This window comes from Trichosurus vulpecula, chromosome 9 (assembly GCF_011100635.1).
Source record: "Trichosurus vulpecula isolate mTriVul1 chromosome 9, mTriVul1.pri, whole genome shotgun sequence".
NCBI lineage: Eukaryota > Metazoa > Chordata > Mammalia > Diprotodontia > Phalangeridae > Trichosurus > Trichosurus vulpecula.
The window spans coordinates 11,682,156-11,703,059 of NC_050581.1; the positions used below are offsets into that span (position 1 = coordinate 11,682,156).

A 20,904-nucleotide genomic window follows, 5' to 3' on the forward strand; every position below is an offset into this window, starting at 1 on the left:
ATCTTATACATAGCAAACATACTTATAGTTAATTTTATTGTTTCTAGGTGATGATTGGAAAGAAGCTCGAAAACTCAAGTGTTCTCATCAGCATATCTTGGAGCCGCTGCATTTTAATGTGGAATTGTCCAAGTCCATGGTTGTCACAGATATAAGAATGCCTAAGTAGGTTTCATCTCTTGGTTAGAAGGGATTTGTTGTTTGGTAATTGGATCATTAGGAAAATATTTCAATGTGTTTGGCTGTTTTAAAAGATGTAGAGAACTCTGTTTTAACAAATTCATTTTAGCGTCTGGCTGAATGAATAAATTTAATTCCTATAGATTACCCTGTTTAAACAAATACCATTCTAATTTATGGCTATAAATAATGAATTTAATTACTCATTTTAGGAGATGACCCATAATAACAGTGCATATTTTGTTATACAGCTATAATACCTGCCTGTACTAAGCCAGGATAGGGAACCTTTTTCATGTTGGAAAGCCACATTAATATTTAGCTGTTGTCAAAGAAGGCCACATTCAAGAAACTTCAATTAGATATACTTAAAAATGTACATTATTTTGTAAAAATTAACTACTGTGTACTTAATAATTTTTAAAAAATGAGAACTATTTGTTAACTTTAAAGTTAACTAACATTTTAATGACTTTGTTGTTTCTGCTTTTTGTTGGAAAGCATTTACGTATTTGGTTGCAGCATGGAGGTCTGCAGTTTCAGTTGATCTTCTTGATGGGTATCAGTCATTTGTGACCTTAAGGGCATCTTGATTTAGGTTAGGTAGGAAAATGTAGATTTGTAGCAATAAGCTATTGAGAAGCAAGCATTTTTTGGGCATGTTGCTGAAGGTGTGGGTATTCTATTGCATTTTTCCATATTTCAATTGGATCTTTCTTAGCATCAAACAATGGCTTTAAAATACCATCTACTGAGAGCTCAATCAATTCCATCTGTAGTTCTTTAAGTGCCTTGGTGATATCAGTGAGGTGAGGCTAAATGCTAATTTGAGTGTGATATTGTGATTCTCAGTCAGTGAACCTTTCCTTGTATTTGCCAGTTAGGTCTCTAACAGCTGCATATTTTGCAAATGATTTGCATTTATCATCTTGCCCATCAGTGACCTTTGCTAACTGGGGAAAATGTTTAGCCTAATTTTCCTTTGGAAGAAGTGTTTTGAAAAAAGATAGCTTTTTTCGAAATGCTAGGATTTTTTTTGCCATGTATATCATATATAGACTTATTTTTACCTTGCAAAGAAACATTCAAGTCGTTTTGATTTGACATGATATCACATGGAAGTGCAGCAATCCTATAGAAATCTTCTTTTAATAATTCACATTGCTGATTCTGTTTTAACCATCTGTTCTCACAGAGATAAAATTTTGGCTATCACATGTTCCCTGTGATAGCCAATGCACTTTAGAATGCTGTAGCAAATCCACACTGAATACCTCATCATTCAACTTTTAGCATGTTACAAAACTGGCAGTGCCGTGTTGCCTTTGTAAGAATATAGTTAACAATACTTATAACTTGTTGCAAAGTGTTACCAAAATAGTAGCTTTAGCACAGAGATTTTTGCTGGTCCAAGATACAATGAAAATAAATGAAAGCATCTGGGTCTGTTTTTAATCTGTGCAATTGACTCTTTGTGTTTTCCTGTCATGGAAGGCACACTGTTTGTATATACACTCACTAAATTTACCAAATTCAATCCAACTTTTACGGCATTTATCTTGATAGTTGTTGAAGATATCTATAACCCCATGTTTTGTTCACAAAATTACCAAAACGAGTAACTCTTCATAGCAGAGAAAGTCTCCTGCTATGACCTGAATGAAGGCTAAAACCTGCGCCAGGTCATTAGTATCAGTTGATTCATCCAAAGTGATTGAATAATATGTATTTTCCTTTTGAAATATTGCATGAAGTTGTTCTGTTAAGGCTGATTCATGCCGCTGATCAGTTATGGTTTCCCTTGAAAGAGGTAGTTCTTTGTATTTTGAAATGTTATCAGGGCCTAATCATTCTACAAGTGCGACAACGCATTCTTTCACAATTTCTACATCACTGAATGGCTTCCTTTTTTTCCCTGAGCTACTTTATAAGCTTCTTCAGGGGCATTATTTCTAGGTCTCGTTGCTGTTTGAAAGAAATGTCGATGCTTTTGCTTTTCATCTTTTAATTTCTGTACTACAACCTTTCGTGCCTCTCTCTCTAAAATATTTCAAGGATTTGATGAGTGTTATAATGCTGATGAGCGCCGAATTTCTTTAATGTTGATAATTGCAGCGTCGCAGAGCAAGCAAATCATTTTATCATTAACAAACAAAGTAACATTGCCTTTCCCATCCTCATTTAAAAATCGTTTTTCTTCAGTGTTCTCTTGGTTGGCTTTGATGTCATGGGCTATTAAGCAGAAACAATTAAAAAATAGTGTTGAACTGTGCAGCTGTTCACAAATTCCGCTTCAGACAGCGCACCATTGTCAAAAACTGATAACAGACTGGCGTACTCGACCTTCGTAAACTCTTGCCAAGCAGCCTCATGGTAGTGGCAGCAATTAGTCAGGGGAAGTGAGAACTGAATAATGAGTTTAGCCGCCATCAGTTTGGCCCTTACGGTTTACTAATGTTCTAATTGTGCTGGTCAGTCTGGGAGGAGTATTTCATTGAAACTTTTTTTGGTGTTTTAAATATGTTCATTTTAAAAATAAAATAAAAATTTAAAAGACAAAAATGTATTAATAAAAATAAAAGGATTTGTTCTGTAAAATTTGGAATCAGTCAAAAGGCTGCACTTAAGGACGTAGAAGGCCACATGTGGTCTTAAGGCTACAGGTTCCCCACCCCTGTATTAACCTTTATTCATGTAGGACTCAAATCAAGTTTGAATTTGGATTTCTCACCAGTTATATACTTAAGAACTGACAGTCAGTATCTGTTATTCTTTGATATTATGTACTGTTCCATCATCATCGTCCTCGTCACTGTTACTATTATCGCCACTAGTACTATCATACTACCAACACATTTAAAGTCTGATTGTCATTCTCTAATAGCTAGCATTTAATTGTCCTTTTATGACCGGTCATATTCTAACAAGGCTGAGGTTTTTTGTCTTCCCTGTCAATGTAAACCCTTTTTCACCGGTCATCTCCTGTAGTCCCTTTTTTCCGTACTCGCCCTAAGGAGTATTTGGATGTCTACCCTCTTTCTCCATCTTTGATGACTTGGATTTTAGAGAGCAGAAATACAGACTTACGAGTGTTTAAATTGTTTGCCTAGAGGGTAGTAGCATAGTAAATTTTATTTCAGGCATGGAGGAGAGAGACCAGTCCTGGAAGGAAAGAGGCAGGTGAGAATAGATTTGCTCCTAGGAATCTTGGTCTATAAGGATGCAGTAAAGAAAGAGCTTAGGCTTGAATGAATGAGGGGAACGCTCACTACTGGCCTTTTTGACTCAGCTTTGCCATTTCCCACCCTCTAGTACCTTAAAGTAGCTAAAGTTATTTATCTTTAGTCCCAGTGTAATTTGAAGGACAAAGAGAAAACTACTTGTCAAAAAAACCCTCCTTTGCTACTGCCTGAAATGTTTAAAATGAGAGACAAGCCTTTCATTCCATAATTAGAGAGAAAAGGTTTAAAAATGAAAGGGAAATCTGGGAGAATTTGCTATCCAGGAATAATTATGTATATGCATATGACTAATTTGAAGGAAAAATATAATTTTCTCTTAGTTAAACCTAGTAATTAAAACTTTCCTTGTTAATGACTTCTCATCTTTTTGGAATAGATTCAAAGTTTTTGGACATCTGCCTCTACTTTCTTTGCAAGTTTCAGACCAAAAATTAAAAGGGATTTTGGAATTAATTAAAAGCATTCCAAGGCCACAAAGTGGAACCGATGTATCTGGCCCTCCAAGAGTTTCTCTGGTAAAGTATTGTTTTAAAATATTAAAGAAATATTACAGTGCATATTTGAAACTTCCAGAAAATTGTCTTAAGAACAAAGTAATTTTACAAAATCTCAGAATTTCAGAATTGGAAGGGACCTCAACATCCATCTAGTTTACTTCATGTCCAAAAAGGAATCTTTACTGCAACATGTGCTCATCAAGCTTTTGCTTGAAGATCTTCGCTTAGGCGTATCTACCTCCCAAGGCAACCCATTACATTTCTGTATAGCTCTGTTTGTTGGAAAATGTTTTATTCCACTATACCTCAATCCCCTTTTTGTGGCTTCCTCCCTAATGCTCCTAATTCTATATTCTCAACCCTTTTTGATGTATGAAAAGTCCAAAAAACATAATTTCTGGGTAATAATCAATTTCTTAATTATAGCTAGCAAATAATTAACAAAATTACGGTCATCGACTTTCTCTCATAACACAAAGACAAACTTTGGGGGCCTGCTGAAAGTTTAAACATTGTTGCAAGAATGAGTATTCCTGACAGGTGGAAATCAACTCTTGATTGGTTAACAATTAATGAGAGAATGAATATCGTAATCAGAGGTGGGCTAAGAGTCTTCAGCTCCTCCTGCTGAGAACATGACCTGATTGTGAAACTCAGCTGCCTCCAACAATCTGGACAAAAGAATCCATCTTTGTCCAGACTACTCTGGCTGGTTGTCCACTTCATAAGCTGGATTACCCTAAATTCTAATGGAAGGTTCCCTGGACAGGGGCTTATTTCCTTAGGGCAAGATCTCAGCTACACTGGATTCTGTATAAAAAGCACCTAACCCTAGGATTTGGGCAATCTCATTTATCAGCAGTGTCTTTCAGAGACTGGCTGAATAACCTACAGGGGTTGATTGCTGAATGAGGAAATAGAAAGGGGAAACCTTAATCTTAATTAATAATTATTAATACATGAGAAAAATAATCATTTTTCTCACTTTCACCTCCAACTTCTCTCACTCCTCATCTCCTGCCCCCTTCCTGGAACAAGTCTAATCCATCTACCATGTAATAGTCCTTCAGATAGTAGAAATAGCTATATGTCTCCTGAGTCTTCTCATTTCCAAGCTAAACATCCCCATTTCTTCAACTAATCCCCTTGTGGCATGGACTGAATGCTCTTCATCATCCTGATTACTCTTCTGTGGGTATTTATCAATGTCTTTCCTTAACTGTGGTGCCCAGAATTAAATGGGATGTTCTAGATGAAGTCTGACCAGAGCATAATGCTATGGGGCTACCAGTTATTCCTGGAATATTCTGGGAATATTTTGCCTTTTTTAGTTCAACTCAAGTTGCCAAATTCCTTTTTTTGGCTGTCTCAATACATTATTCTTTTTTTTTTTAGATGTTTGGTAATTGGTTATCTTTTTCTTTTTTTATTTAATTTATTTAATATATTTAGTTTTCAGCATTGATTTTCACAGGAGTTTAAATTACAAATTTTCTCCCCATTTCTACCCTCCCGCCCACTCCAAGATGGTGTATATTCTGGTCGCACCATTCCCCAGTCTGCCCTCCCATCCATCACCCCACTCCCTTCCCATCCCCCTTTCCTTTCTTCTCTTGTAGGGCAAGATAAATTTCTATGCCCCATTTCCTGTGTATCTTATGTCCTAGTTGCATGCAAAAACTTTTTTCTTTGTTGTTGTTTTTGAACGTCTGTTTTTAAAACTTTGAGTTCCAAATTCTCTCCCTTCTTCCCTCCCTCCCCACCCTCCCTAAGAAGGCAAGCAATTCAACATAGGCTACATGCGTATCATTATGTAAAACCCTTCCACTATATTCATGTTGTGAAAGATTAACGGTTTTGCTCCTTCCTTTATTGAATTTTCTCCCTTGACCCTGTCCGTTTTCGAAAGTGTTTGTTCTTGATTACCTCCTCCCCCCATCTGCCCTCCCTTCTATTGTCCCCCCTTTTTTATCTTCTTCCTCCTTCTTTCCTGTGGGGTAAGATACCCAATTGAGTATGTATGGTATTCCCTCCTCAGGTCAAATCTGATGAGAGCAAGATTCACTCATTCCCACTCAACTGCCCCCTCTTCCCTCCCAACAGAGCTGCTTTTTCTTGCCACTTTTATGTGATATAATTTACCCCATTCTCTCTCTCCCTATCTCCCTCTCTCAATATATTCCTTTTTTATCCCTTGCTTTGATTTTATTTTTTTAGATATCATCCCTTCATATTCAACTCACTCTGTGCCCTCTGTGTGTGTTTGTGTGTATATATATACATACATACACACACACATATATATATACACACCTACATATGTACATACATAGACACACACACACATATATATATATATATATATTCCTTTCAGCTACTATGATATTGAGGTCTCATGAATCATACAGATCATCTTTATATGTAGGAAACAAAACAGTTCAACTTTAGTAAGTCCCTTAAGATTTTTCTTTCTTGTTTACCTTTTCATGCTTCTCTTGATTCTTGTGTTTGAAAGTCAAATTTTCTATTCAGCTCTGGTCTTTTCACTGAGAAAGCTTGAAAGTCCTCTATTTTATTGAAACTCCATATTTTGCCTTGGAGCATGATACTCAGTTTTGCTGGGTAGGTGATTCTTGGTTTTAATCCTAGCTCCATTGACCTCCAGAATGTTGTATTCCAAGCCCTTCAGTCCCTTAATGTGGAAGCTGCCAGATCCTGTGTTATCCTGATTGTTTTTCCACAATACTCAAATTGTTTCTTTCTGGCTGCTTGCAGTATTTTCTCCTTATCTGGGAGCTCTGGAATTTGGCTACAGTGTTGCTACGAGTTTTCTTTTTGAGATCTATTTGAGGAGGCGATCTGTGGATTCTTTCAATTTCTATTTTACCCTCTGGCTCTAGAATATCAGGGCAGTTCTTCTTGATAATTTCTTGAAAGATGATATCTAGGCTCTTTTTTTGATCATGGCTTTCAGGTAGTCCAATAATTTTTAAATTTTTAATTTAGATCTCTCTTGGATCTATTTTCTAGGTGAGTGGTTTTTCCAGTGAGATATCTCACATTGTCTTCCACTTTTTCATTCCTTTGGTTCTGTTTTATAATATCTTGATTTCTCATCAAGTCATTAGCTTCCACTTGCTCCAGTCTCATTTTTAAGGTAGTATTTTCTTCAGTGGTCTATTGGACCTCCTTTTCCATTTGGCTAATTCTGCCTTTCAAGGCATTCTTCTCCTCATTGGCTTTTTGGAGCTCTTTTGCCATTTGAGTTAGTCTGTTTTTTAAAGTGTTCTTTTCTTCAATATTTTTTTCAGTATTTTTTTGGGTCTCCTTTAGCAAGTCATTGACTTGTTTTTCATATTTTCTCGCATCCTTCTCATTTCTCTTCCCAGTTTTTCCTCTACTTCTCTAACTTGCTTTTCCAAATCCTTTTTGAGCTCTTCCATGGCCTGGGGCCAGTTCATGTTTTTCTTGGAGGCTTTTGTTGTAGGCTCTTTGACTTTGTTGACTTCTTCTGGCTGTATGTTTTGGTCTTCTTTGTCACCAAAGAAAGATTCCAAAGTCTGAGACTGAATCTGGGTGTGTTTTTGCTGCCTGGCCATATTCCCAGCCAATTTACTTGTCCCTTGAGTTTTTCCTCAGAGTATGACTGCTTGCAGAGTAAAGAGTTCTACGTTCCAAGCTTGGGGGGATGCGCTGTTGTTTTCAGAGCTCTTTCTATACAGCCAGGTCTGCCACACCAGCACTCCTCCTTCCTCAAGAACCACCAACCCGGACCTGATGCAAATCTTCAGCAGTCTCTGCACTCCTGCTCTGATCCGCCACTTAATTCCTCCCACCAGGTGGGCCTGGGGCCAGAAGTAACTGCAGCTGTAGTTCTGTAGCTGCACCTCCCCCGCTGCCCCTGGGGCAGTGGCTGAACCTCGAACTCTGTCCCCTGCAGCTTTTCCCACTAACCTTCTCTGTTGTCTTTGGTGTTTGTGGGTTGAGAAGTCTGGTAACTGCCACAGCTCACTGATTCAGGGTGCTAGTGCCTGCTCCGCCCAGCTCCTGGTCTGGCTGGTCCTGCTGCCTCCCATGCTGAGCTCTGCTCCCCTCCACTCCGTGCTCGATAGACCTCATCCAGCGACCATCCAGGCTGTCCTGGGCTGGATCCCTGCTTCCCTCTGCTATTTTGTGGGTTCTGCAGTTCTAGAATTTGTTCAGAGCCATTTTTTATAGGTTTTTGGAGGGATGTGGTGCGGAGCTCACGCAAGTCCATGCTTTTCAGCCGCCGTCTTGGCTCTGCCCCCTGAAGTCCCTCAGTGCATTCTTCTTCACCTGTACTGAGCTCGTAGTACACTAAACTGCTGAGATCTTTTTCAGATAAACTGCTGTGTAAACCAGACACTCTCATCTGGTACCTGTGAGGTCATTTTCTTGAACCCAAGGATAAGATTTTATACTTATCCCTATTAAACTTCATATATATTAGATTTAGCCCAATGTTCTTTTCTTTTAAAATTAGGTTCTGTTGTGTCTTGTTTTATTTATCCTTCTGTACTTTGTGTCATCTATAAATTCAATAAGTATGCCACCTATGCAGATCATTCATAAAAATATTAAGCAGCACAGATTGAAAACAGTTCTCTGTGACACACTACTGGAGACCTCCTTCCCAGTTGACATAGAATCGTGACGTTTTTGAATATTCTTTGCTGTAATTATCGTTTTTTTATCAACAGCTTCATCTCATTCAGAACTTTAGCATACCTGGCATTGGGTTGTAGTACAATGCCAAATATTCATTCATCTGTTTGTAACAGCAATGTACTTGCCACTACTGTGGCTGTGTAAGATCACACAGAAGGGCTGCTAGCACAGGTTCTTTGATCTGATTTTCTAAGGAAAGCAACTTTAAGGGATTAACAATCTCACTTTAAGTAAACATACATATACCATTCACTTAGTTCAGGGGGAAGAGCCAGCACTCAACTTCAGAGAGAATACAAACAGAAATTAGAAGCAGAAATTATGTAAGCAGAGCAAATAAATACAAATCAACAGACAGGCTTCATTCTGTCTGACAGAGATATTACCAAAAGCCAGGGGGGCGCCAGTAGCTACCCAAAGTCTGCACACGACGCTTTTCCAATGAGTTAGCCCCCAAGCAAAATGCTAGCCTCAGAGCATATATACTCTTCTTCAGGGTCAGAGGGCTTCACAACCGCGTGTCTCAAACCCGTATGACCTAGGCCTTCCAGTGACTAAAGCAGGTCATCAAAGACTCCTGATTCAACCAAATACTCTTGATTGAAACAAAGGCACGACTCAAAGGCACTTGATTGCCTTAGTGCTGAGAAGCACTCCAAAACAAAAGACAACAAAAAGTCCCACTTTGCTTGCTATTACACAGTTTTACCTGTCCCTTGCTTCTAGTTTCTGTCCTTATCTTTTTAGACGTGTAAATTGTTTGAGAGTCCTTTGAGCACATTTAAAATGGATACATTCAGGTGACTTTTTTTTTTAAATACTCTAATCATTCCTTAAGTGCAGCTAGGTGGTATAGTAGATAGAGTGCTGGACTTGGCATCAGGAAGACTCATCTTTTTTAATTCAAATCTAGACTCCGACACTTACTAGCTGTGTGACCCTGAGCAAGTCACTTAACCCTGTTTGCCTTAGTTTTTTCATCTGTCAAATGAGCTGGAGAAAGAATCGGCAAACTACTCCAGTATCTCTGCTAAGACAGCCCCAAATGGGATCACGAAGAGTTAGGCATGACTGAAGTGACCCAGCAGCAGCAGCAACAACAAAACCATTACTTGACTTGGAGGTCTGTGTGGTTCTATTTAGAACTACGGAAAATTGCAGGGCAGAGCCAAGGGGCGACTTCCAAACAGGGGACTTGCTTAGGCTCTCCCCCAAATCCGTCCAAACACCTGTAAAAAATGACTCTAAACAAATTCTAGAGCTACAGAATCCACCAAATAACAGTGAAACAAGCCCCAGCCGAAGCCAGCCTGGGTGGTCGCTGGGAAGGGTGCTGGGAGTGGAGTGCAGCCCAATGTGGGCTGCGCCAGGACACACCAGGTCGGAGTAGACCAGGTGGAGCAGGCCTCAAGGTCCTGAATCATTGAGCTGTGGAAATTTCCAGACTTCTCAACCCAAAATGCCAAAGGCAACAGAACAGGTCAGTGGGAAAACTGTTGGATCTGGGGTGAGAGAAGTGTGTGGTCCGGCTGCAGGCCCAGGCAGTAGAGGTGGCTGTATTGATGGGGGCATTGGTGGCAGCAGCTGGAACAGTAACAGCAGCAGCAGCAGTGGTTGCTTCTGGAGCCCCAGGCCCACACAGTGGGGGGAATCAAGCAGCTGATCAGAGTGGGAGTGCAGGGATCTCTTTGCTGGAGCTGAGGCAGCTTTCTCTTGCTTTGCCGTGCTTGGATCTGGGTTGCAGTTCTGGTTGGCGGTTCTTGGGGGAGGAGGAGTCTTGCTGTATCAGAGAGTGTGGTGGCTGTAGAGAGGGAGTCCTCTTGGTAGTTACATGGCAGAAAAGGAGAACTCACAGACCAGAGCACAGGCCAGGAGAGGAGTATCATAGCACCTCGGAATAGAAGCAGCACTGAAAACAGCAGCACAAAAACCTCTGAAGCTTGGGACAAAGCACTCTCCACACAGTCATACCCTGACAAAAAGCTCAAAAGTCGAGTAACTGGTTGGGAAAATGAACAAGTAGCATAAAAGGACTCAGACTATAGAATCTGCCTTTGGTGACAAAGAAGATCAAAACATACAGCCAGAAGAAGTCAGCAAAGTCAAAGAGCCTGCATCAAAGGCCTTCAAGAAAAATACAAATTGGTCTCAGGCCATGGAAGAGCTCAAAAAGGATTTGGAAAAGCAAGTAAGAGAAGTAGAGGAAAAATTGGGAAGAGAAATGAGAGTGATACAAGAAAATCATGAAAAACAAGTCAACAGCTTGCTAAAGGAGACCCCCAAAAATACTGAAGAAAATAACACCTTAAAAAATAGATTAACCCAAATAGCAAAAGAGCTCCCAAAAGCCAATGAGGAGAGAAATGCCTTAAAAGGCAGAATTAGCCAAATGGAAAAGGAGGTTCAAAAGACCACTGAAGAAAATATTGCCTTAAAAATTAGAATGGAGCAAGTGGAAGCTAGTGACTTTATGAGAAATCAAGAAATCATAAAACAGAACGAAAGGAATAAAACAATTTAAGACAATGTGAAATATCTCTTTGGAAAAAAACACTGACCTGGAGAATAGATCCAAGAGAGATAATTTAAAAATTATTGGACTACCTGAAAACCATGATCAAAAAAAAGAGCCTAGACATCATCTTTCAAGAAATTATCAAGGAAAACTACCCAGATATTCTAGAACCAGAGAGTAAGATAGAAATTGAAAGAATATACCGATCACCTCTTGAAAAAGATCCGAAAAGGAAAACTCCTAGGAATATTGTTGCCAAATTCCAAAGTACTCAGGTCAAGGAGAAAATATTGCAAGCAGCCAGAAAGAAACAATTTGAGTATTGTGGAAACACAATCAGGATAATACAAGATCTAGTAGCTTCTACGCAAGGGGATTGAAGGGCTTGGAATATGATATTCCGGAGGTCAGTGGAGCTAGGATTAAAACCAAGAGTCACCTGCACAGCAAAACTGAGTCTAATAGTTCAGGGTAAAATACGGATTTTCAATCAAATAGAGGACTTTCAAGCATTCTTGATGAAAAGACCAGAGCTGAATAGAAAATTTGACTTTCAAATGCAAGAATCAAGAGAAGCATGAAAAGGTAAACAGGAAAGAGAAATTATAAGGAACTTGCCAAAGTTGAACCACTTTACTTACATTCCTACATGGAGAAGATGATATTTGTAACTCATGAGACCTTTCTCAGTATTAGGGTGGTTGAAGGGAGTAAACACACACACACACACATAGATAGGGAATAGGGTGAGTTGAATATGAAGGGAAAATATCTAAAAAAAATTAAAATTAAGGGGTGATAGAGGAATATATTGGGAGAAGGAGAAAGGGAGAGATAGAATGGGGGTAAATTATCTCACATAAAAATTGGAAGAAAAAGCAGTTGTAATGGAAGAGAAGAGGGGGCAGGTGAAAGGGAATGAGTGAATCTTGCTCTCATTGGATTTGACTTAAGGAAGGAATAACATATACACTCCATTAGGTATCTTATCGCACAGGAAAGTAGGGGAGAAGGTGATGAGGGGCAGGGGGGATGATAGAAAGGAGGGCAGATTGGGGAGGAGATAGTCAAAAGCAAACACTTTTGAAAAGGGACAGGGTCAAGGGAGAAAATTGAATAAAGGGGGACAGGATAGGATGGAGAGAAATTTAGTCTCTCACAACACGACTATGTGGAAGTGTTTTGCATAATGATACATGTGTAGCCTATGTTGAATTGCTTGCCTTCTAAAGGAGAGTGGGTGGGGAGGGAAGAAGGCAGAGAATTTGGAACTCAAAGTTCTAAAAAGAAATGCTCAGAAAAAAGGTTCTTTTTACATGCAACTGGGAAATAAAATATACAAGCAATGGGGTATAGAAATCTATCTTGCCCTACAAGAAAGTAAGGGGATAGGGGTGGGGGAGTGGGGTGACAGAAGGGAGGGCAGAGTGGGGAAAGGGGCAATCAGAATATATGCTGTCTTGGAGTGGGGGGAGGGTAGAAATGGGGAGAAAATTTGTTCCTCAAAATCTTGTTGAAATCAATATTGAAAACTAAAAATATTAAAAATAATAATAAAGAACTGCAGAAAATTTTTTGATAGTGATATATGAAAGAAATAGTAGATTCAGTATGAAGAAAATTCCCTTAAGCTCTTACTGACATTAGTTTTTTTTCCTGCTCATTTTTTTAATATAGCCTCTTACCTTTTCAAATTAATTTGAAATGGAATAGCAAAGTAAAGTCCTATTAATTTGAACTCCTCTAATTTAGAATTTGTAAACAGTCAAGAGTTGGTTGTTAAACTATATGAATAAAAGGATATTTGGTAAATTAATAACAAGTTAGAAAGGAAAATAGCTTATTTGATAAAGTCAGCTTTTCAAGTATTTGAAGTATTTATTTGGATTCAAACAATGAATCATCATTATCACCTAATTAAAACTTATTTGGAAAGATTCCACTTCAACATCTTTTTGTTAGCATATATTTTAATTTATTTTGTGTATCATGCTAAAGATCTTAATGTTCCTAAAGAGAGGATAAGTATCAGAATATTCTAATTAAGGTTAAATTTATGCTGCTGCTTTTATCTGTGTTTATATATTTCAACCATGTTTTCTTGGTTTACTTTGGTCTTACTACTGCCCTCAGTAAGAAATAATATACTCGAATTGCATAAATGTATGAAGTGTGTAGGATGTATTGTTATTAATTGATAGGACTCCTGTTGCACATAATCTGCATATAATTAATATTTATAGACATACCTTAAGGAAACACATTTAACAAAGATTTATTCAGCATAGCTTTATGGGAGAACTTGACATAATATATACATAGAGGTTATGGAAAAATGGATTTAGAGTATAAAGAACTTTGTAATGATTAGAGCAGTCCACCAATTGGATGGAATTATCTTGTAACTTCTTGTACCATAAAAGTGCTTAGCAGAAACTGAATAAACCTTCTCATGAATGTTGTTAATTAAATGGAAAACACAACAAAGTGACCTCTGAGATCCTGTTAATTCTCACGTTAATTCTAAAGTTCTAGGTAAATGACCATTTAAAAAAAAAGTTACAAATAGGAGACTGTTAAATGAATTTGTGATTTGTATTTAAAAATGAATTTCTTTCGAATTGTTTTGTCCTTTAATTTTTATTAACTCAGATTAATCTCTTTCTCCCTTTGTTTACATTAGCTGTTTCCTCATCAGAATATTTCCACAGCATTTTATGTCTGTTTTTATAACTGTATACAACTTTTTGTCTATCTAGGTTCGTGTATCTTCTTCTTTTGGAACACCACAGATTTCACAGAGGCTGCTTCCTCTCTTGGAACTTCAATCTATTATGGAAGATGGTAAAGTGAAATTACTTAAAGAATATTCTCTTTATAATGAATGTATTATCACAATAAAATTTCAGCAGATGCATTTTAAGCTGGTTCCTTATAAGAGTGGCACAGCTTGAGAAAATCACCATCATTGTGGGGAATAACCACTTCATTTAGAATAAGGATATTTAGAAGGTCTATCCAAAGTCCTAGAAACTTTTCTCTAGGTGGTAACATTTTCAGGGTGTTTTAGTATATAGGCTGTATTTCCTTCCTCTTATTAACAGCTTTCTTCCTTTTCTGGTAACATATTTCCTAAATGACATCTTTTATACCACTTGTTGCATAGAAGCTATCATGAATAATATGCTGCAACTTATTTATATCTACCACATTATCTTTATCACTCTTTTAGTTAAGTATAATTTTATTTTTCATAGATTAGGAAATTTCATGAAATACAACTATATAACATAATTAGAAAAATGTTGATTTTTTTAAAATAAGAAATTTTGTGTCAGGCAGCAGCTTGAATTCATTGAAAGTACTGTGTCATTTCCCAAGTGCACTGTCTTACTCTAATCCTTTTATTTAATTCTTGGCTCATGTTATTACCCATTCGCAATGCTTGTCATATGTGTGTTTATGCATGTAAGCATCTATATGTCAGTGCCATTAAATTAGCCTAGATATATGCATATGTATTTGCAGTGCATGATTATTTTACATATATGAATGTGAGTGGGTGGATGTACAATATATATGTGTGTGTATGTTGGAGAGTATGTGTGTATGTATGAGGCAGCTGGATGGTGAATGCCATTAAATTAGTCAAATGTTTGTCATATATGTTAAATATGTACCTAAAAAAGTGTGTGTGTGTGTGTGTGTGTGTGAGTGAGAGAGACAGACAGACAGATAGACACACATGGGGGCAGGGATTTTTGCAAATCAACAAACAAAACACATTAAACACATCTTGTATTTTCTACATCACAATATTATTGGGTCCCCACCTGTGGATTAGGAACTCATGGGGTTTACAAAATTATGACAATTTATTCCATTCAAATATTTTCTCAATTATGTATGTGTTTATTAAAGATTAAACTGCACTAAAACTTTTTGGACATCTATTTACACACACACACACACACAGGTGTGCAAGCACACAGACACGCACTCACACACACCCACACATGCACACCCACACACCCACACACTTTTAAAGGCAATGGCATTCTACTGCATTTTATAATCTGGACAGTAGATATTTTTCATTTATTTTATTCCTGTGTGGATTATTGGGCTGATCTCAAGTAGTCAGGGACCTCAGTGAAAAAGTTCTCGAAATCAACATGTCATCTGGAAACAGGGTTATCAGTAGGCCTCTGCCTTTTGGACTCTGAGAAGTATGTCCTTTGTGATACCACTACTTTCATGTTTATGATCTCTGAAATTGCCTTATTTTATCAATTTATTGTCATTTTACTTTCCCATCTGTCTTGCAACCCCAAACTTTCTTCCTTGCCATTCTGTGACCTTCGATTCCTTGTCTTGTCAGCTCTTTCCCCGGTCATCACCCCTGCACTGTCTGTGTCATTCTCTCTTCCTCATCTTGACCACTTGGTGAACCATTTAAATGGCACTGTCTTCATCGTCTGCTGCCTTCACTCCCACACGCATGCTGCTGAATAAACCTGGAAAAAATCTCAAAACTATGCTGCCTGAGTCCACCACATTTATTATATTACATAACCTCAACTGGGTGCCCATTGCAGCAAAGCTGTTGTTTTATACATCCTTAATAAATTCACTACCCTGCTTATCAGAGCAGCTCTTCCAAAGCTTTTGATCCCTCATTAAATGTCTCATGGCTCCTCCTCCCCTCACCTTCTCAGCTGAGAACTTTGCCTCATATTTTACTTAAAAAAAGAAAGGAAGGAAGGAAGAAAGAAAATCCAGGCCATTTGCTGAGAGCTCCTTCTTCTTATGTCCCACCACCCAGATGCTTTCTGCTTTTTTCTGCTCCTTCATACCTGTCTTATATAATGAGATAGCCCTACTCCTTGCCGAGGGAAACCCTTCTACATGCACAAGCAGTGCCATTGTATTCCATCTTCTTCAGAAGATTGTCCTCTCCAACATCTCCATTCTCATTCAGTCTCTTTGTCTACTGGCTGCTGCTTTACTTGCCTGCAAATTCCCTTGTTTCCCCGTCCCTTTAAAAAAAAACCTTTTCTTGATCCACCCGTTCCCCCAGCCATTGTCTCGTATCTCTTCTTGCTTCTGTAGCTAAACTCCTTGAATGTGCTCCCATCTGCAGGAGGTGCCTCCACATCTGTTCCTTTTACTTCTTAACTCTCCACATTCTGCCTTCCAACCTAATCATTAAATCATAACTACTCTTTCCAGAGTTATTATCTTTTAATTGCCAAAGCTAATGGCCCCTTCTGCTTTTGACACTAGATATTTTCTCTTTTCTTAGTTTTTACGATACTTCTGTCTCCTGATTTTCTTCCTAGCTGAGTCCTTCTCATCCTCTTTGCCAATTCTCTATCCAGGTTATACCTACTGACATGGGTGTCTCCCATGCTCAATACTTCTCCCTCAGTAGTATTTCACTTGGTGATTGTATCATCTGCTATGGTTTCAGTTACTATCTTTATGCCAATAATTCTCAGTTTTACTTATCTAATCCTAACCTTTGTGCTGACTTCTAAATTTGCATCTTTAACTGGCTATTTTATATCTCAACCTGGAAATCTTGTAGACGTCTTAAACTCAACGTGTTAAAAAATGAGCTTATTATCTTAATTCCCCCCTCTCCCTTCCTGACTTTCCTTACTGTTTAGGGAGCACTATCATCCTCTCAGGCCCACAATCTTAGGTATTATTCTCAGCTCTTCCCTCTTTCTTATCCCTTATATCCAGTTTGTTGCCAAGTTCTGTTGATTTTATGTTCACACCATCTCTCACACTTAACACCTTTTTATCCTCTGGCACTGCTTTTACCTCGATTCAGGCCATCATCACCTCATGCTTGGAATATTGCATTAGCCTGCTGCTTGCTCTCCCTGCCTCAAGTTCCACTCCAGCCCAGTTCTTCCTCCATTCAGCTGTCAAAGTGACCTTCTTAAAGTACGACTCTGACTATGTCACATCCCTACTCAGAAAACTCCAGTGGTTCTCCATTGCCTTCAGGACCAGGCCTTTATATTCTGATCACCCTGCCCTCCCTGCACGTGCACATGTGTACATGTGCGTACACACACACATTCATGCACACACCCTTTTCAGTCTTCTTATACCTTATGCTTCTTCATTTACTCTGTGATCCAGTGACATTCCTCAAACAAGACGTTCCAGCCCCCAGCATTTTTACTGCCTGCTCCCCCCCCCCCCGCCTCCCCTTCTCATCTTTGCTTACTAGTTTTCTTGATTTCCCTCAAATCCCACCTTCTACAGAAAGTCCTTTGCAATCCCCTTTAAATCTAGTGCTTTCTCTCCGTTGGTTATTTCCAGTTTATCCTGTATGTATGCTGTTTGTACATAATTTTTGCATGTTATCTCTACTATTAAACTGTGTGAGCTCTTTGAGAGCAGGGAGTCTTTTACCGTTGTTTGTGTCTCTAGCACTTAGTGCATAGTAAGTGCTTAATGAATGTTATTGCCTGACTAATTGATGTTGTAACATTTACTCTTCTCTGTTGCCCTGCCGTTTCGCTAACTTGCTCTTCTCATCTTTGCTTATGGACATCTTTTTAAAAAGCATATTAAAGAATTCTCAGGAAAAAAAATTAGCATTATTCCAGTATATTCCTTAACATTGAGATAAGTACTTCAGTAAACATCATTAGTACATAAATGACCTTGGGTGCAAGAAACTTAATGTCATTTAATCTATAAAAGGAATATTCTGGGACCATGACTTCTGATGTCTGTCCCAACTCTGTATCATACTATGATCAAATGATATATGTTCAGGTTTAGTTGAGGCTACCAAAAATGCCACTTATTTCTGAGCACCTGTACCAGTAATATTGCTCTAAAGGCCAAAAGATTTAGACATGAGTGAACTTGCTAAGCTTGCTTGCTTGGGCATGTTTTGATTTGCAACACCTTCCTAAGTAACTTTTTAACAATGGATTGTGAGATAATATTGTGGAAAAGTTGTATTCCTCAGCTTGAGGCTTGCATATTGTTGTTGTTTATATATATATTTTGTATTCATTCCAGAAGGTTGTTTGTTCAGAGAGAATTTTAAGATCCTTTGAATGCATAATTATTTTAGTTCTTTAACTAATTTATTATTGGATTGTTGTCCCAGTATTTAAATGTTTATTCACAAATTAGCATTTTATTCTTTTTTATTAATAACATGTTATGACTTTCAGAATCTGAAGAGGAATTTTTTGATGCTCCTTGTAGTCCACTAGAAGAAATTCCTCATGTGCCAATTCCTACTAGTTCCAGTGTTCGACAAAGAAGGTCTCAGAAACAAGTGCCTACAAACTTGATTGATTTTATAATGAAATTTGAGATACCTGAGGTATGTATCATGGTAAAATTGAATAGATATTTCAGAAATTTAATTGTAATAATTTTTATTCATGTAACTTCCTGCTTCAGCTCTACCAGTAGAAACTGTTGTTTTCATCCAACTTTAGCTAAAAATCTAAAATGTGTTTTTTGTTATCTTTGTCTATATTTTAAAATTGACTTGTTTCTTGATTTAGGGAAGAAATCTTAAACTTTCTAGATGAAAATTCTGAAGCTATCCAATTGATGTTTCCTTTTTAATATATATCCAAACCCTGATGTAATTATACCTTATGTAATTAACCCAGATGTAATTATAACTTACTTAGAATCGTATTACACGGTAACAGCCATTTTGAAATAGTTGTCTTGACTAGGTTTTGACCATGGAACTTCTCTTCTTTCCTTGTAATTCGCTTGGAATCATCCTTTCTTCTTCTCCTCCCTTCCACCTTTTTCTCTCCTTCCTTTCCATCCCCATTCTCCAAGGCTTGATACTGTATGGGTTGGTTTATCTATTTTTTTCTGCTTCATTTATCACTAGATCTTATCCATCATAGAGAACGAGGTGGCAGAATTGGGGTGGGGTGGGGTCTGAGTTTAAAAACTGTTAAGTTTTTTGTTGTTCCCTTCCATTCCTCCAATATTTCCCACCCAATCTTTTTTTTCATCCTCCAGCCCCTGGCTTAATTCTTGTGATGAAGGCCATAGAATTCCCATGTCTGATTTTTTTTTTCTGAAAAACAGATAAATTTTAAAACATATTAGTCCTTATTATAAAATTTTCCAATTGTGTCTACACAAAAAAAGAGCAGAGTTGAGAAAAGAGCCTTGGAAATGACCTCATAATTGGTCTCCCTGTTTCCAATCTCCCCTTGCTCCAATTTATCCGCAACATTGTCGCCTACATGATTATCCCTAAATAGGAACCATGTCATTCCCCTTTCCCTCTTCAGCTCGAGTGGCTCTCTATACCTTTAGGTATAATGTAGGCCCTCTTGTATTGGCCTTTAAAGCCCTTAGCAGCTTGCCCCCAGCCTGTCTTTCTCGCCTTATTGTATATTGTTCCTGTCCTGTACGATCCATCCAGACTTTCCTTCTCTATGTTACATTTATTGGTGCACATGTAATATCACCCACGTAAAATGTAAACTCCTTGAAATTGTTATTTTAAATTCTTTTTAGCATCTAGCCCAGTGCCTGCTACATTCTAGGGACTTAGCGAATGCTTGTTAGTTGATTGCTCAAAAAAGCTTTAACAAAGCATGTCAATGGAAAACTGACTGAAGACTAAGAAGCTTCCCTGAAAGATTCTATTATCAGGACTCCCAGTTTCTAGAATTCTCTAAACAACCTTCCCCCCCCCCCCATTTTCAGGAGCCTTTGTCCCTGACTCTCAGTTCCCATTCTTTTTATCCCAGTGTGTTATTATGTGTTTGCTTTTGGAAACCCTTTTCTCATCTTGAAGTTATGAGGGCAAATCCTTAACTTCTCCACCCTGTCAGATGGAAACAATACGGCAAAATCTTGTTCACATTTAAGGGTGGGTTGAACTCTCTTCTTGAAGTTGGACTTGAAAAAGTATTTAATCATAGAAATATTGTTCCCTGTGTTAGCATTTGGAGGGCAGGGAGTAGCTCCTAGAGAAGTGAATACACCTATCTAGAGATAGCTAGGCGGTATGTTGGATAGAGTGCTGGGTCTGGAGTCTGAGTTCATATTTAGCCTGGGTAAGTCATTTAACCTTTGTCACTCTTGATTTCCTTAATTGTAAAATGGGGATTATAAAAGCACCTACCTTCTAGGGGTGTTGTGAGGATCAAAGGAGAAAATATTTGTAAGGTGCTTAGCACAGTGCCTGGCACATAGTAGGTGATTAGTAAATATTTCATTCCTTCTTTCCTCCCTCCCAGGAAGACTGGGGATATAGACATGAAATGCGTTGTGTACTGTGAGACATGGCTGTTATATCACTTGGCTTTTATTAAAGGTTTTCCTTTGTTACAAAGAAGAGCTTTGTGTGGAGGAGCAGGGAGTTACAAGGAAAGGTTTAAGCCATCCAGAACAAAGTTACAACATTTAGGAAAAAAGGTTCAGAAGGAGATGAGGTTGCCAAGAAAGGCTAGCTACAATGAAGAAAGGCTTTTGTTTATTTTCTTTAAAATAGAACTAAAAGACAGCAGAATTTGCATCAAGAGCTATGACCACTGTTTATTCCTGGTTAATGATACTGGGGTATATTTCATCTTTGTAGAGAAGTAGTGAACCATGAATGTAAGATGTTACTTTTGATTGCCATGATAACTTTTTTTATAAGGTAGGTTAATGAAGGAATATTGAAAAATGGCTGTGGTGAAATGTACATCAACAAAACATTACAAAAAAGTAAAGATTTCCCCCTTTCAAAGGCAGAGGAGAGATT

The 20,904-nt window shown here is 38.0% G+C and overlaps 1 protein-coding gene across 1 annotated transcript in view; it reads left to right on the plus strand.

Annotated features, from left to right (window-relative positions):
- VPS13A (vacuolar protein sorting 13 homolog A) overlaps positions 1 to 20,904 on the plus strand; it is a 349,059-nt gene that overhangs the window by 99,493 nt on the left and 228,662 nt on the right. Inside the window, exons 22-25 of the mRNA XM_036739209.1 lie at positions 48 to 165; positions 3,799 to 3,937; positions 13,883 to 13,967; positions 18,338 to 18,492. Coding sequence (XP_036595104.1) covers positions 48 to 165; positions 3,799 to 3,937; positions 13,883 to 13,967; positions 18,338 to 18,492 — 497 coding nt within the window. The remainder of the gene's footprint in view (positions 1 to 47; positions 166 to 3,798; positions 3,938 to 13,882; positions 13,968 to 18,337; positions 18,493 to 20,904) is intronic.